Source organism: Zosterops lateralis (genome assembly GCF_965231275.1).
Source record: "Zosterops lateralis genome assembly, chromosome: 15".
NCBI classification, from domain to species: domain Eukaryota; kingdom Metazoa; phylum Chordata; class Aves; order Passeriformes; family Zosteropidae; genus Zosterops; species Zosterops lateralis.
Genome location: NC_139775.1, coordinates 14377202 through 14391121, shown reverse-complemented (window position 1 = coordinate 14391121; position 13920 = coordinate 14377202). Strand labels below are relative to the sequence as shown.

Below are 13920 nucleotides of genomic sequence, written 5' to 3'. Positions count from 1 at the left end.
GGCCAGGAAGAGCCGGGATCCCCGGGATAGTCACCCCAGCGCTGGCTCTGCCGCCGGGCTCGCAGGCTGTGGCGGGGTCCGGGGCTCTGTGCCCCGCTGGCGGTGACAGCGGGGACAAGGGACACGCGTGGGGCGGCGGGTCCGGCCCAGGGGCGGCGCTCAGGGCGGGGCCGGGCCGGGCCGGGCTGGGCTGGGCACGGCTCGGTGCGCTACAACCGGAGCGCCATGAACCGCTTCAAGGCGTCCAAGTTCCGGCACACCGAGGCCCGGCTGCCCCGCAGGGAGGTGAGCGCTGCGGGAGCCGCCGCTACCGGGGGATGGCGGGGGCGGCGGGGCCGGGGACAGGCACGGGGGGACAGGGCAGGGCAGGACCCGCCCCGCGGCACCGGCAGGGCGCGGCTCCGGGCCCCGCAGCTGGGGCATCACCGGGGTACCGGGGCCGTGCCCGGCTCCCCCGGCCGCGGGGCGGGTGCATCTCCCAGGCTGCAGCTCCTTGGTACCCGCTGTGCCCATCGCGGGCTCCGCGGAGAATCCCGGCCCCGCAGGTGGGGCTGGAGGGGAACCCCAGTTCTATCCTGGGCCGTGGGGTGCCCATCCCGTGGTGGCTGCTCCCCTCCTGCCGCTGGGCACGGCTGGCACGGGCGGTGCATCCCCGGTTATCGCTGCCCGCAAGAACCGGTATCTCGGTATTCGGTATCTCACCCTCCTGTGCCAGCCGGGGAACCACACACCGAGTGTGAAATGCTGGGCCTCTCTCCTGCCAGCCCGCTGTGCCACCCCGTTTCCGCAGGCACAGAGGAAGTGCCGGGCCCCGCGGGATGCTGCTGGGCTCCATCACCCTGCCCATGGGCTGGGGAGCTTGGCATGGCTGGAGCCAGGCAGCCCTGAGGGTCCCGCTGGGCAGCACAGCCCCAGCACCGTGAATAACCAGCCCCAACCACGCCAAGTGTCACAATCCATCCTGGCATGGATGTGGGTAGCCTGGCCCTGCTGTCCCCCAAATCACAGAGCTGGGTCAGCACAGTCTCCCAGGTCCCTGTCCCTACAGATTTGGCAGGGCAGGGGCAGAGATGCAGGGTCAGGGCTGGGTGAGTCACATCAGGGAGCATTACCAGCCCTTCTAGGGCCTCCCTGAGCTGGGCACCCTTCACCCAGCACCTCCTCAGCACCATGGCCGTGAGTGAGGCTGCTGCTGCTCCCAGCCCTTGGCTGTGCACGCATTTCTGTGCAACTTCCCAGCTGAGCTGTCCTCACACCCAGCCGGTGTGGCCTGAGCTCTGCAAATCCAGCACAACCCAAAACATCCTCTGAGCTTCAGCTGTGGGAGGGGACATGGTGCCCAATGTCCCACCAGCCTCGGTGTCTCTGCAGAGTGGGTGTCAGGTCACCAAAATCTCAGTTGGGTGAATGTTTGGCTGGGTTCAGATGAGTCACTGGCAGTGGGGAGTGTCCGTGCCTGTGGGGTGTGGGTGCTGGGACACCTGGCTGTGCAGGGCATGGCATTCTCCAGGCAGGGACATCCATCCCATCACTCTTCCCTGGAGCTGGTTCCATGGCAGGGCAGCTCTGAGGGACAGCGTGCTCTCCCTGTGTGCAGGCAGGGATCTGCTCTGCAAGGTGGCCTTTCCAAAAGGCTTTTCCCATTCAGGCATGAAATTTATCCACGCACTCCCCGTAGAGCAGGGGGTGGAGAAGGAAGTCCTGTCACCAAACCCATCTCAGGTGTCACAGTGGGAAGCTCTGTTCTGTCCCCAGCTGAGCATCTGTTTATGGAGGCACAAGCAGACACCCGACCTGGCTGGAACAGGGAGCGCAGTGTAAACATCAGGGATCACATCTGAGTCTTCTCTTCAGGCAGCATCTGCAGGGCTCTGCTGGCAGATGGCTCTTGAGAGCTCACAGTTTGTTCTAGGGATGTAGCCAGGATGGTTTTGTTGTTGCTCTCCCGGCCCTGCTGGCATGCTGCAGGAAGGATGACTCTTTGAAGGCTGCTGCCTGTCTGTGGGGAAATCGTGGGGTCAGGATGGGCCAACTCTGAAACCTCACTGCAGGGGTCCTGCATGGCACCCCTGGGTGCTGGGGGCAAGATGTGACTGGTGTCCCCCTCACTGAGGGCCCAGTGCAGGGTGGTGGCATGCAGACAGTGGGGTCCTCATTCCAGGGTCCTGCTCATGCTCCAGACCTGTTCCCCATCCCCACTGCAGCCCCCTGCCCACCTGCTGGGTGTGGGGACAGGAGCCTGCCTTTGGCAGGAGAAGAGTTAACAGGTCTGCACTGAGCTGTGAGGGGAGGAAGTGCTGCAGGAACCACTGCTCACTGTCAGGCCTCAAACGGAAATTGTGCAAGGAGAGGAGACCTGGGGCTCGGGGTTTCCCTTCCCTATGGGTATCTGCCCAGTTTGTGGGGTATCCACTGCTCTGGACACCTGCTGCAGCTCCAGGGGCTGCTGTGGGCACACAGGCCTGGTGCCAGCCATAAAACACCTGTCAAGGGTTGGACTTGGCCCTGGGTGTGCCAGGGAGCTTGTGGCCCTGGTGGCCACTTGAGGTTAGGTGTCTTGTCACCTGCAATAGGTCTGGCTGATGGAGGGTGTCCCAGGGCCCCACGAGTGCAGTGCTCAGCCCTGGGAAACACTGCAGAGTGGGGGTTTGGGTTTGGAGCTGTGATGCAGCTCCTTGGCTGTGTGTCCGTGTGGGAAGTGTGCTGCTGGAGGTGTTTATTGGCCTTGGTCAGCCACAGCTTGACCCTGTGGTGCTTCACAGCCCAAGAGCTTTTGTCCCATCCAGATTCTCTGGCACCAGTTATTGCAAAGATCTCTGAGCACTTCCCACAGTGGGACAGTCTGGGGGAGAGGCAGCCCCAGGAGCTGAGGTGCTCCTGTGTCCCACCCTTCATCCCAGTGAGGGGCTGTGCTTTGTGACAGGAGTGTGAACAGCCACATTGTCCTGGGACACCCCAGAGGACGGGATAATCCCACTGCTATCCCCAGTCTCCAGCTCTCCATCAGCATGGCAGCTCCTCTGAGGCTGGGGATCTCTGGCCATGCTGTGCTCCAGGCCCTGCCACAACCAGGCAGCCCCTGACATGGTTTTTCCCTCTCCATGCCAGGCCTGGATCAGTGGTATCCGAGCAGGCTCTGTCACCTCCTGTGGGAACCATGTGAAGGCCAGCTGCCGCTGGATCGCCTTCAACGCCGAGGCAGCTGGTGAGTACAAGGGCCCCAGCACTGCCTGGGGGTGGGATGGATTTGTCCCAGGGGTTCCTGTGGGGCTGGGTGGTGGTTCAGCCCCCCAGACCCCAGAGGCACCAGGGTGGGTGGAGGAGGCTTTCCCTGAGATCCCCCAAAAGTGCTGACAGTCCCACACCTCTTGGCTTGCATCGCAAAGCTGGGCGCCCCTGGTGTGTCCCAGGCTGGGGGCATTCCTGACCTGCTCCTGTGCCCTCTCCTGCAGGTGTGCTGGGCATTGTGCCTCTGGAGTGCGAGGATGGGGGCAAGAGGACCATATCTCAGCTGTGCTGCCACTCAGGTGGGTGTCAGGTGCCACCTCCCACCTCCACAGGATGTGTTTGGCCCCATGTGGGCTGTGTGAGGGGCTCAGGTGCTGAGTCCAAGCCTGGCAGGCCATGGTGGGCTGTCTGAGGTGCCAGGGAGCATCACCTGTGGACAGGGTGACACCGTGAGGGGCTCTGCCAGACTGGAATCAATCCATGTTCCTTCATCTCTCAGGCTGCAGTGAGGCCTGAACACGTAGCTCTTCCTCACACCCTTCTACCACAGCCTTTCCACATTACTCATAGCACACCCTGAAATTCCCCAGTGCCAGGCTGGAGTTGGCATCACCGAGGCATCACTGGCTCCAGTGGCAGGAGGAACAGGCTGGACCAGGAGCTCTGATGTGGGCAGAGTGAGTGTGGCAGGGAAGAGGCAGTGGCAGCATCACTGCTGGCAGAGAAGCAAGGCTCTGCCCTGTCCAGGCACAGGGAGGGGTGGTGCCCACCTCAGGGTGCCCCTTTCCTGGTGTTGGAGCAGCAGTGGCAGCCTGAGAGGCACTGACCACCCATTTCCCCAAAATTACCCCAGAGCAGCAAGATGGGAGCTGGTTCCAGCACCGCCTCCCTGTGTGTGTGCAGAGTGCCTGGCCTGTGCCACCTCAGCCCCTGGCACCAGGAGCTCCTTTGGGTTGGGAAAGCAGGCAGTGAGTTCTTCTGCTCCCTGGGGAGCACCAGAGGGGTGCACAGGAGCCAGCACCACCTCCATGGCTTCCTAATGGGATCAGCACGAGTCCTTTGAAGCCGGCTGTGCCAGAGCAACGCCTCCGTGGCAGGGAATGGATTTTCTCTCCTCCCGGCTGGATGCAGCCGAGCGAGCTGCCTGCTCTTCATGCCTCCGGGGCCTGTCTCCTGGAAGCGGAAAAGTACACAGTGACCTACTTTTCTGAGCCTGCCAAATGCATCTGAGGGGCTGCTGCTGCTGCTGCCAGCCTTCCTCCCACCAAGCCCTGCCGCCGGGAGCATCCCTGCCGCTGGCATCCCGGCCCGGGGTGGGACAAAGGGAGCCTTGTCACCAGTGTGGCTCCAGCAGGACATGCCACAGACACCCTGGTGCTGTCAGTGCTGCTGCCTGTGCCTTGTGGGGCTGTCAGTCCATGGATCAGACAGGGGGATGCCCCCTCCAGGGTTCCTATTTGTGCCAAAGGGGTGCAAGTCCTCGAGGAGCTTAGGCACTCACAGCAAAGCTGAGCTGCTCCAAAACACCTTGATGGGGCTGAGTCTGCCCCCCCACTGCTGTCTGTGTAGGGATGGAATCAGGCTGGGAAGAGCAGAGGGGCAGACACTGTCTGCAGGGGAAGGTGAGGACAAACTTATGCCCTTCTCCTTCCAGACGTGGTCACAGACTTTGACTTCTCGCCCTTCGATCAGTTCCTGCTGGCCACGGGCTCTGCTGATGAGATGGTGAGTGCTCAGTGACAGGGGTCCCAAGGGGACACTTTGTGACCCCCAGAATGTCTCTGGGATTCACTGCAGAGCTGGAGTGATGGGAGTAAGAGGAGCATGGGGTGGAGGGTGCCAGCCTGGGGAGAGCAGGTGGGACATCCCCAGGGGGACAGAGCAGATGGTCAAGGATCAGTCTCCTCCCACCTGGGATCTGATCCCACCAAGCTGCAATGAGGGATCACCTGGGAATCCTCAGGGACCAAAGCCTGGGGAAGCAGCGAGCCCAGGTGGAGCTCTGCCACCACCCAGCTGGGTCCTGCTCACCTGCCCTGGGACTGACCACCCTCCTCTCCTGGGGCTGCAGGTGAAGGTGTGGCGCCTGCCCCAGAGTGGCCAGGACATTCCTGGTGGCGTGGGGCTCACCCTGGGGCCTGGGGGAGCCCCAGTGGATGTGCTCCAGTTCCACCCCACAGCTGATGCTGTCCTGGCCAGCGGTGCAGGGAAGAGAGTCACCGTGTGGGACCTGGGGCAGCAGCAGCCCCTGACAGGTAGGCAGGGCTGTGACTGCCCATGACGTGTGTCTTCTCTGTGTGTCCCCCCCATGTGTCCACCCTGTGTGTCCTCCCCGTGTGTCTCACTGTGCCAGTGCCTGGGCTCAAGGCCTGGCCTCTGTGTCACCAAACAGGCAGCTCAGGTGGCTTTTTGGGCAGGACACCACGCCCCTTGTGCCTGTGCTCACCTACACTCTGATGCAGTGGTGTGAAAACGCTCCAGTACTGCCCAAGGAGCTCTGCTGGAGATCCCCTGGGTGACAGGTCCCTCTCTCTGCATGTCCCAGGGTAGATGTAGGTGGTTGCTGACCAGCCTTGCCCAGACCTCAGCCACTGTGACGGGGAGAGGAGATGGGTGGCAGCAGAGGCCTTTCCCAGGGCTCCTGCTCTTTGTATCCAGCTGCCAGCAACACAGGAATGCTCCCTGCACAGACACAGCAGTGTCCCGCTGGGTCCTGGCTGCCACCAGCCCTTTGGAAAGGCCAGATCATTTCTCCTGGGAAATATTCTGGGTGGGAAAGTGATGCCTCCTGCCCTGCCTGCAGGAGGGATCCTGCTTTATCCTGGCCCTGACCCTGCTTTATCCCCACAGTCCTGGATTCCCACGGGGACCAGCTGCAGAGCCTGACCTGGAAGCGAGACGGGCGCCTCCTGGGCACCTCCTGCAAGGTGAGCAGTGCCAGGGGTGACCTCGCTGTGGCACGGCAGGGATGGGCTGTCTGCCAGCTCCTCATGCTCCCTGATCCTGAGGGACACTCATTTCACACAATCCCAGAATGGTTTGGGTTGGAAAAGACCTTAAAGCTCATCTCGTTCCACCCCTTATCATGGGCAGGGACATCTTACCTTAGCCCGGCGTGCTCGGAGCTCCATCACTGGCCTGGAACACTTCCAGGCGTGGGGAGCGTGCAGGGACATGAAGTTTTGGGGTGGAAAAGGGCAGGAGCGGGGTCAGCGAGCCCGCGGGGAGGCGGGCAGGGAGCGGCACTAGATGGCGCCGGCCGCTCGCTGCGGGACGCGCACAGGAACGCGCGGGGGCCGCGCCCGGCGGGCGTGGCGAGCCTGCAAAGGAGTGTGCGGGCCACGAGCCCCCCCAGGCCGTGCCAGAGGCTCAGCACACAGCCTGAGCAGCTCTGAGCACACAGTCCCAGGCGCCGAGCCGAGGGAGAGCCGAGGGTTCTCGGGGATCCCCGAGGGGAGCCCGGCCCAGCGTGCAGAGCCAGGCTGCGGGATGAGTGGAGTCCCAGCTCATGGATGGAGCTGGCCTCAGGGGGTACAGCCCCGAGCCGTGCCAGCTGGGGTCCAGATCAGCCTCTGTGCCCTGTGGCTCTGGCTGGCACAATGTGTGCCCCCCAAACAGCACCTTGGCACCTGGGCACCCCCTTGCTGCCTCTGTGCCCTGCCAGCCTTGCCAGAGGGGGTCCCATGCCCCATTTGGCAGAGGGTGCCAGGCAGGAAAGGGCTCGTTCTCCTGCAGCACTGTCAGGATGGCATCTGAGGGTCAGGCTCCAGCCCTGGCCCTACTTGGAAGGTTCCCTCCATTTCTGGGAGCAGTTTTGAGGGTGTTGGGGTGCTGGTGAGGCTCTTTGGGTGCCCCCTTGCCCACAATGTGGGAGGATGCAGTGCAAGCCATCCATAGGGACAGGCACTGCAGGCAGGAGAGTGATGGGCAGGAAGAGGAGGGCTGCTCACTCCAGCCTTTTGCCTAATGCATCCTGACATCCTGCTGGCCCCCAGGTCCTTAACCCTCCTCTGTTTTCTTTTATCTCACCAGGACAAGAAACTGCGGATCTTTGACCCCCGAGCAGGCCCAGCTGCCTCCCAGGTACTGTCCCCTCTGGATGTGCTGCAGGCAGCCCTGCCCAACCTGTTTCCTGCAGGGGGGTGAGCTTTGCTCCCCCAAACCATCCCAGCCCTGGCTGGGCTTGGGAGAGGCAAGGAGCTGAGGACAGGGGGAGTAGGGCTGTCCCCTTAACCCTGGTGGGGTTCAGCAGGGGGTCCTGCCCTCCCACCAGGCCAGAGAGCACCCCCAGGGCAGTGGCAGGTGCCAGGTGAGCCCTGTGGGTGTGAGGGCTCTGGGCTTCTGGGCACTGCAGCCTCCTGGGCTCTGCCCTGCCCTGTGGGAGCTGGACCAAAGGCTCTTGGGGATGAGGGCAAGGGCTGGGCGGCCAGATCCGCACAACTCAGCAAATAACAGTGATTAGGAAATAAGTAGAGAATTCAAGCCTTGACGTCAAGTTCAAACAGCCTCTTATTAGAGGTTTCCTGTGGCTTGGGGGCTCTGGCTGCACGAGGGGCTGGAAGCCTTTGGAAAGGGGGGGATGCAGTGGAGAGCAGGGTGAGATGGCTGCAGTGGGCTCTGACATTCGTGGTGGATCTCCTGGTGCCTTGGAAGCATTGGGAAGCCAATGGCCTCTGGTGACAGTGCTCAGGCACAGTGGTAACCCCAGGCACTGATGGAAGGGAGCCAGAGCTCCAGTGTTGCACCAGGACTTTCCACCTGCTCCTGCACATAACCCAGGTGCCAAGCTCCCAAAAGGCCCCTGGGTGCTCCCTGCTGTACAAATGATGCCCTGACCCTTCAGGCAGCCTTATAAACACCCCACCACAAAAAACAAACACAAACCCAGCGCCGACACGTGCGGACGAGCCAGGGCAAAGTGCTCCCAGCACTCCAGCAGCCACCACCATCCTGTCCCGCTCCAGTTGCCACTCAGCATGGTTGGAAGATCCCATTCTCTACTCCCAAAATTTATCCACTGCAGACCTCAGTGCTCCCCTCCCCTCCTGGCCCCCCTCCTCCCCCTGCCAGACCTGTCGGCTCGTCTGATGGCGGAGCTGTGAGTGCGATGGGCTTGAGCCAAGTCTCCTGGGGAGGGTGGACTCTGTCTCGCTGAGCTATTAAAAATAACGTGTGAATGATGGTGGCTGTTCAAAGCAGGCAGTTCACTTCCCTCCACTGCTGTCTGATCCAGCCCGGGGCCGGCGCTCCTCGTTTGCCAAGAGAAATATGCACCTTCACTGCCTCGGCCCTGCCCCAGCCGGCTCGCAGTGGATGGAGATGTTTAGTCTTGGAGAAGTGCTCTGCTGAAGGGGAAAACTTTAAAATGCCATAAATCCTCTGGAAGCTTGCGCAGGGCTTGCTTAGCCAAGAGGAATAACGCTCCTGGGTTTTGTTCTTTTCTTTTTCCCCCATTGCTGGAGGGCTGGGTTAGTTGGAAAGTCTCCTTCTCCCCCCGGGCCAGTGCGGTTACAGAACCGGGTGATGCCGGGGCCACCGTGCGGTGCCAGCACCTCCTGTGCAGGCTCCTGGCTTTGAAGTTGCCTGTTTTTTTCACAGAGGTGAGCTGCAGGATGGGTTTCCCAGCTGTGCTGGCCCCTGCAGCACCGTGGGCTGGGTTTCCTCACAGCCAGCACAGGGTTCTGCTCCCGGCTCACCCTGGTCCTTTTGTAGAGCCGAGAGCCGGCCCCAGGCTGCTCCTCCGGCTGGATTTCTTAATTTGCCAAGCCTGCCTCATTAAACATTCCTTTGTTTAGAGCAAGGGAAAAGAATGAGAAGGAGCTAAAATAAGAAGCTCAGGGAGGAGGGGTCACTCCTGCTAATACCTGGTGCTGCTCTCAGGTACCGTGGATGTGGCACACATGGGGTTGGGGACCGAGGGTGGGTGACAAGGAGGGTGACTGGCAGGCTGCCCACGCCCTGTGGCCATGTCCCGCCAGGGCCTGACCTCCCATTCCCAGCTAGGCCCGTGGCAGCTATTTTGAGCATCTCCCAGCAGCGGGCAGATGTGTGTGACGCAGCGTGGCCGGGCTCTGGCTGACCCCGTGGGGTGCCTGGTATGTACCCGGGGCCATGATTTCCCTTGGGAGAGCAGTGGCCTCATCCTGCTGGATCCCCTGTCCCTTTGTGAGCATCAGGGCTGTGCTCACACCCTGTTGTTGCTCTCTGTGCCCTGAACTGGCAGTGGAGATGCCAGGGCTGCCCTGGGTCCTGCCTTGCCACCCCTGTGCAGCCACGCTCCCGCTGCTGGCTGGGTCTGGGTCCAAGCACCACAGTCCTTCCAAAGAATTCTGTGACTGCTGTGCTCTGCCTTATCCTCTGCCAAGGCCAAGCTGCCCTGGCCTCCTGTCCTCCCTTCCCACAGGGTGGTGGTCGCCCTCCTTGCCTTGACCCTCCCCCTGGGAGTGAGTCACGGCCTCTCCCTGGCAGCCTCAGCCCTGCCGAGGTTCAGTGTCGCTGTTCCTGCCCTCACCCTCCTGCAATCCCCGTGCAAACCCCACCAAAGCTCCCTCCCGTGTCCCCCCGGGTCCTGCCTTTGGTGGGACAGGGGACACGAGGCTGAGCAGGGAGTTTGAGCCCCATGAAGCTCCATACCCATACCAGACTCAGCTAATGCTTCAGGTGGGTCACCAGCACAGTGTAGGGCAGTGATTTGGATATGCTGTGGGCTACTGAGGTGGCATCTCTCCTTGCCCACTGCTCTGGCCACCTTCCCCTGGGTTACAGAGCCCGTGGGCCACATCCTGCATCCTCTGTGTGCATCCTGCCAGCACCTGGCTCCCGGGACACGCCTGGGGCAGCCGCCGAGCGCGGCCAGTGTGGGATGGAGAGGAGCCGGCTCCGTTCTCACGAGAAACTTCCTCCGCCGTTGTTTGGGCAGGGCCGGGGGCGAGGGAACGGCCGCGCACCGGGGCCAGCGCACGCCCCGCTCACGTCCTAATGAGCTGTGCTAATCAGCGGGGCCGGAGCTGAGGGCGCCCAGGGACAGCTGGGAGAGTGTCCCTGGGGGTTTGTCCCCGCCGGGGGTTTGTCCCCCCAGCTCACGGGCTCTGCCGGGGGCAGAGTGCAGTGATGGGGAGCAGCTGGGGATCACAGCCCAAGCACAGCCGGTGTTGTCCCAGCCCTGTCAAGGTCCTGGGGGGAAGAGGGACTCAAACCCCTGTCCCAAAACATGGCCCACGGACACACATCAGCTGTGCCACAATGGGAGACACACCATGGAGAGGGTCCCTGGGGGCAGCGTGGCAATGGTGGCAGGGTGATGCTGTGGCGGGGTGAAGACTCAGGTTTGGGGTGATCTGGCTGTGCTCACAGCCCAAACTCTATGGACCCTGACATGTCACCTCTGCCCAGGATCCAGCTGTCAGCCCAGGGCTGGCTGGGGACTGCTTGTCATCATCAGGGAGGCGCATCAGGACGTAGAGAGACTTTAGCCTTCCTCCCACTGCCCCACCATCACGGTATCCCACGCTGGGGTCACCCCAGGGGTACCTGACTCCCAGCCTCTGCAGCAGCTTCCTCCGGGCTGGGGGAAGGTCCACAGCATCCCACATTCCCAAGGAGACCGTGGGAAGCTATGAAAAAGTTGGCCTGACTCTGGGCAGCCTATTTATAGCAGTGCACGCTCGGCGCTCTCATGCTTCTGTTCCCCAGCGTAGCTGCACGGGACTGTTTATATTTCCTCTGCTCCGCTTCCCCCTCGGCCGTCCTTCCCAGGAATGCCTCTTGGTATGGCAGACATGGGGAAGTCGAGGAGGATTTGAAATGAGCCAGAGGCATCTCAAAGGGTGTGGGTGTGCAGTGGCACCAGCTCGCCCTCGCCTTGGTGCCCATCACTCCCACTGGGAATGGCCTCATCAGTTCAGGCCCACACAGGTTGGCATCTCCATTACTGGGGCTGGGGCTCCTCACTGTATTTCAGGAGCTCCAGCCTGTGCCTGACCTGGGACTCCTTGGCAGGCTCCTCTCCAGAGGGCAAAAGTGTTTTGGGATTTGATGGCGTCATAGCAGGGCTTGTGGGGCCAGTGGCTGCAGGAAGAGGGGAGAGGCATTAGAGGAGGGCTGGATGTTGGATGCTGGATGTTGGGTGCTGGGTGCTGAACCTGCCCACCCCTCTGGCCAGCGAGTCCCCCTCTCCTGCCCAGGGAGGGAGATCTTGCTCCCATCCCATCTGTGCCCACTGGAAGCCCACCCACCTTCCTGCCCTTGCTGGGCCCACAGCATCCTCTGGGACACGGCCTTGGCCTCACCAAGGGCAGCAGGGCTTGGATGGAGCAGAGGGGCTGTGCTGGTGGTGGGGGGAGAGGCAGAGCCTGGTGCTGGGGTCCAGTTCCCCAGGGCACGGGGGCCTCACAGCAATGCTGCCTTGACCAGTGGGACTGGGGAATGGCTTGGGCAGCAGGGGACTTGTCCTGGTCCCTGCACAGTGTGACACACACACACCACACACCTGGCAGAGGGCAGGGCCAGTGCTGGCAGTGTGATGGCTACTGGAGCAACCCTGCAGCTCTGTGGGATCCCGTGGGGCAGGTGAGAGCTCCCGGTGTCCTTGAGCTCCAGGCAGAGACCAGGAGTGGGGCTGGCCTGGGAGAGGCTGCTCTGTTCTCCTGGTTACCTCTGGAGTAACTGGGATTTGGCAAGGGAAGGAGATCACTCACATTCTTGTTCGAAGAGGAGGAATCGTGTGTGGTTAACCCTCTCAGCTCCCGGGAAGCCATTCCTCCTGCTGCCCACAGCCTCGTGGGGTGTGCAGGGAGCAACGGCTTCCCCATCTGCATGGATATGGGGCGGGTGTCTGTCCCCAGAGTTCTCCCCAGAGACCCCCCCGTGCCCTGGCAGCCCCTGGCAAAGGGATAGCTCAGCCTGGCACTGGCGCCTACTGTGCCCACGCAGATCCCACTGCTGGGGTTGCTTCCCACGGGGATCAGATGTCCGTGGGCTGTTAGCCATGCTCATGGGCTGTTAGCCACAGGCAGGGCTGAGCTGTCCCAGCCCTGCCAGCCACGGGGGCTCTGCCAAGAGCAAAGCTTTCACCCATCCCCGGCCACCTCCCGCCCGTCCAGCCCCAGGGCTCTGCCCTGGGCTGCCACCTCCGGCTCTCCCTGCCCTGCATCCGGCTCAGGGTGACGGCTCCCGGGGAAACAGGGATCTCCTGGGAGCAGGAGCAGCCTTGGCTTTGTGTGGGGCTCTCCCAGGCAGCCGCGGAGCCGGAGCGGCCGCTCCCTGCGGGCAGCTGTTCCCAGCTCCCGACCCCGCCGCATCGCTGCCAACAGCTGCGGCCGACACGCCGGGCCTGGGCCCCCCAAACCCCGGGGCTGCCGGGGAGAGGGGCTGGGGGACTCCCATGGGAACCGGCACCTTACCCCAGCTTGCCTAGGAGGGATGGGTTGAGACTGGGAAACTCTCCCCATGCAGCCGGTCTGGCTCCAAGGAGGGGGCACAGGCTCCCCCCAGCCTGGGCTGCCCAAAACCAGCAGGGCTGGAACCGTGCAATGGGTGAGCTGGAGGACTCTGGGCTGCCTGGGTGCTGGCAGGGAGCTGGGAGGTTTCCCTGGATCCCTGCATGCTGGCCCAGAGCTGGTGGGCTCCTTGCAGCTTTGCTGGGGGGACAAGTGGCTCAGGAGGGACGCCCATCCCTTGGGTTGCAGCTGGTTCCCTGCTCCAGCATCACTACGGGAAGAGTGCCAGGCTCTCTGCCCAGCTCTGCCAGCCCCAGGGGTCCACAGCAGCCCCACGGGTGTCCCAGGGCTGATCCACACCGGTGTCCACCCTCAGTGCCAGGCCACACTGCCCCATCCTTGCCAAGACCTTCTGCACCAGGGGAGCCGCTGTCCGCCCGCTCACCTCTGGCAACATCTGCACAGGCTGAGCACGGAGCAGCCCAGCCTCCCGCATACTTGCTGCCATACGTACAGCTCAGCCGGGATGGAACTAATGCAGAAAACATGGCCCTGCGCCGCAGCCGGCACGGCCGGGGGCTGGGAGCGCCCTGCCCTCCGCCAGCCCCGCCACCGCCCCGGGGCTGCCACCACCGCCAGGGGCTCCGGGGCACCCGCGGGACCTTATGGGATCTGCAGATGTCGAGCCGTGGCTGCCACAGCCGCACGGCTTAGAGGTGCAGAAGCGCTCTCCTGGCTGACGCGCGGGCTGGCCCCGGCTCCTGGAGTTTCCATCCCTCTTGGCACCGATCCTGGGACACGTTCCCCTTCTCCAGGTCCTTTCCCTGCCGGGCGCTGGGTCCGCTGCCAGCGTTCTGGCGGTGGGGGCCGGGCCCCTCCTGCCCCACATCCTGGCTGGGAGCGCCGGGCTCGGCTTGGCCAGCGCTGCCTCCTCCGAGTGAGCCGTGTTTGTGCTGGCAAGGCAGCTGGCGTGACGGAGCCAGGGCACGACAAGCTTGGCACCGTGTGCCTGCTCCCACCCTGGCTCTCTCCAGAGAGTGGCATCTCTGTGGGGCTGGAGGCGGCTCCAGCAGAGCTTTGCCAGTGAGGGGTGGGAGGTGCGACCCCTCCGTGGCCCCTCTGTGTTGGCAGAGCCTCGCTGGCGGTCACAGAGTGGTTGTGGCTGGTGGTGACAGTGCTCACACCAAGGGGGACGCAGCTCATGGCTCCTCTGAGGGCACCATCAGTGCCCACCCCACCCCTCCCCTCCTGCCCC

At 63.1% G+C, this 13920-nt stretch overlaps 1 protein-coding gene across 1 annotated transcript in view; it reads left to right on the top strand.

Moving 5' to 3' along the window:
* The first annotated feature begins 182 nt into the window (after positions 1-182).
* The window catches only part of LOC310915520 (coronin-7-like), a 34311-nt gene continuing 20573 nt past the window's right edge, over positions 183-13920 (top strand). Inside the window, exons 1-7 of the mRNA XM_083872462.1 lie at positions 183-285; positions 3109-3205; positions 3453-3527; positions 4883-4953; positions 5300-5483; positions 6079-6155; positions 7261-7311. Coding sequence (XP_083728588.1) covers positions 226-285; positions 3109-3205; positions 3453-3527; positions 4883-4953; positions 5300-5483; positions 6079-6155; positions 7261-7311 — 615 coding nt within the window. The 5' untranslated portion in view covers positions 183-225. The remainder of the gene's footprint in view (positions 286-3108; positions 3206-3452; positions 3528-4882; positions 4954-5299; positions 5484-6078; positions 6156-7260; positions 7312-13920) is intronic.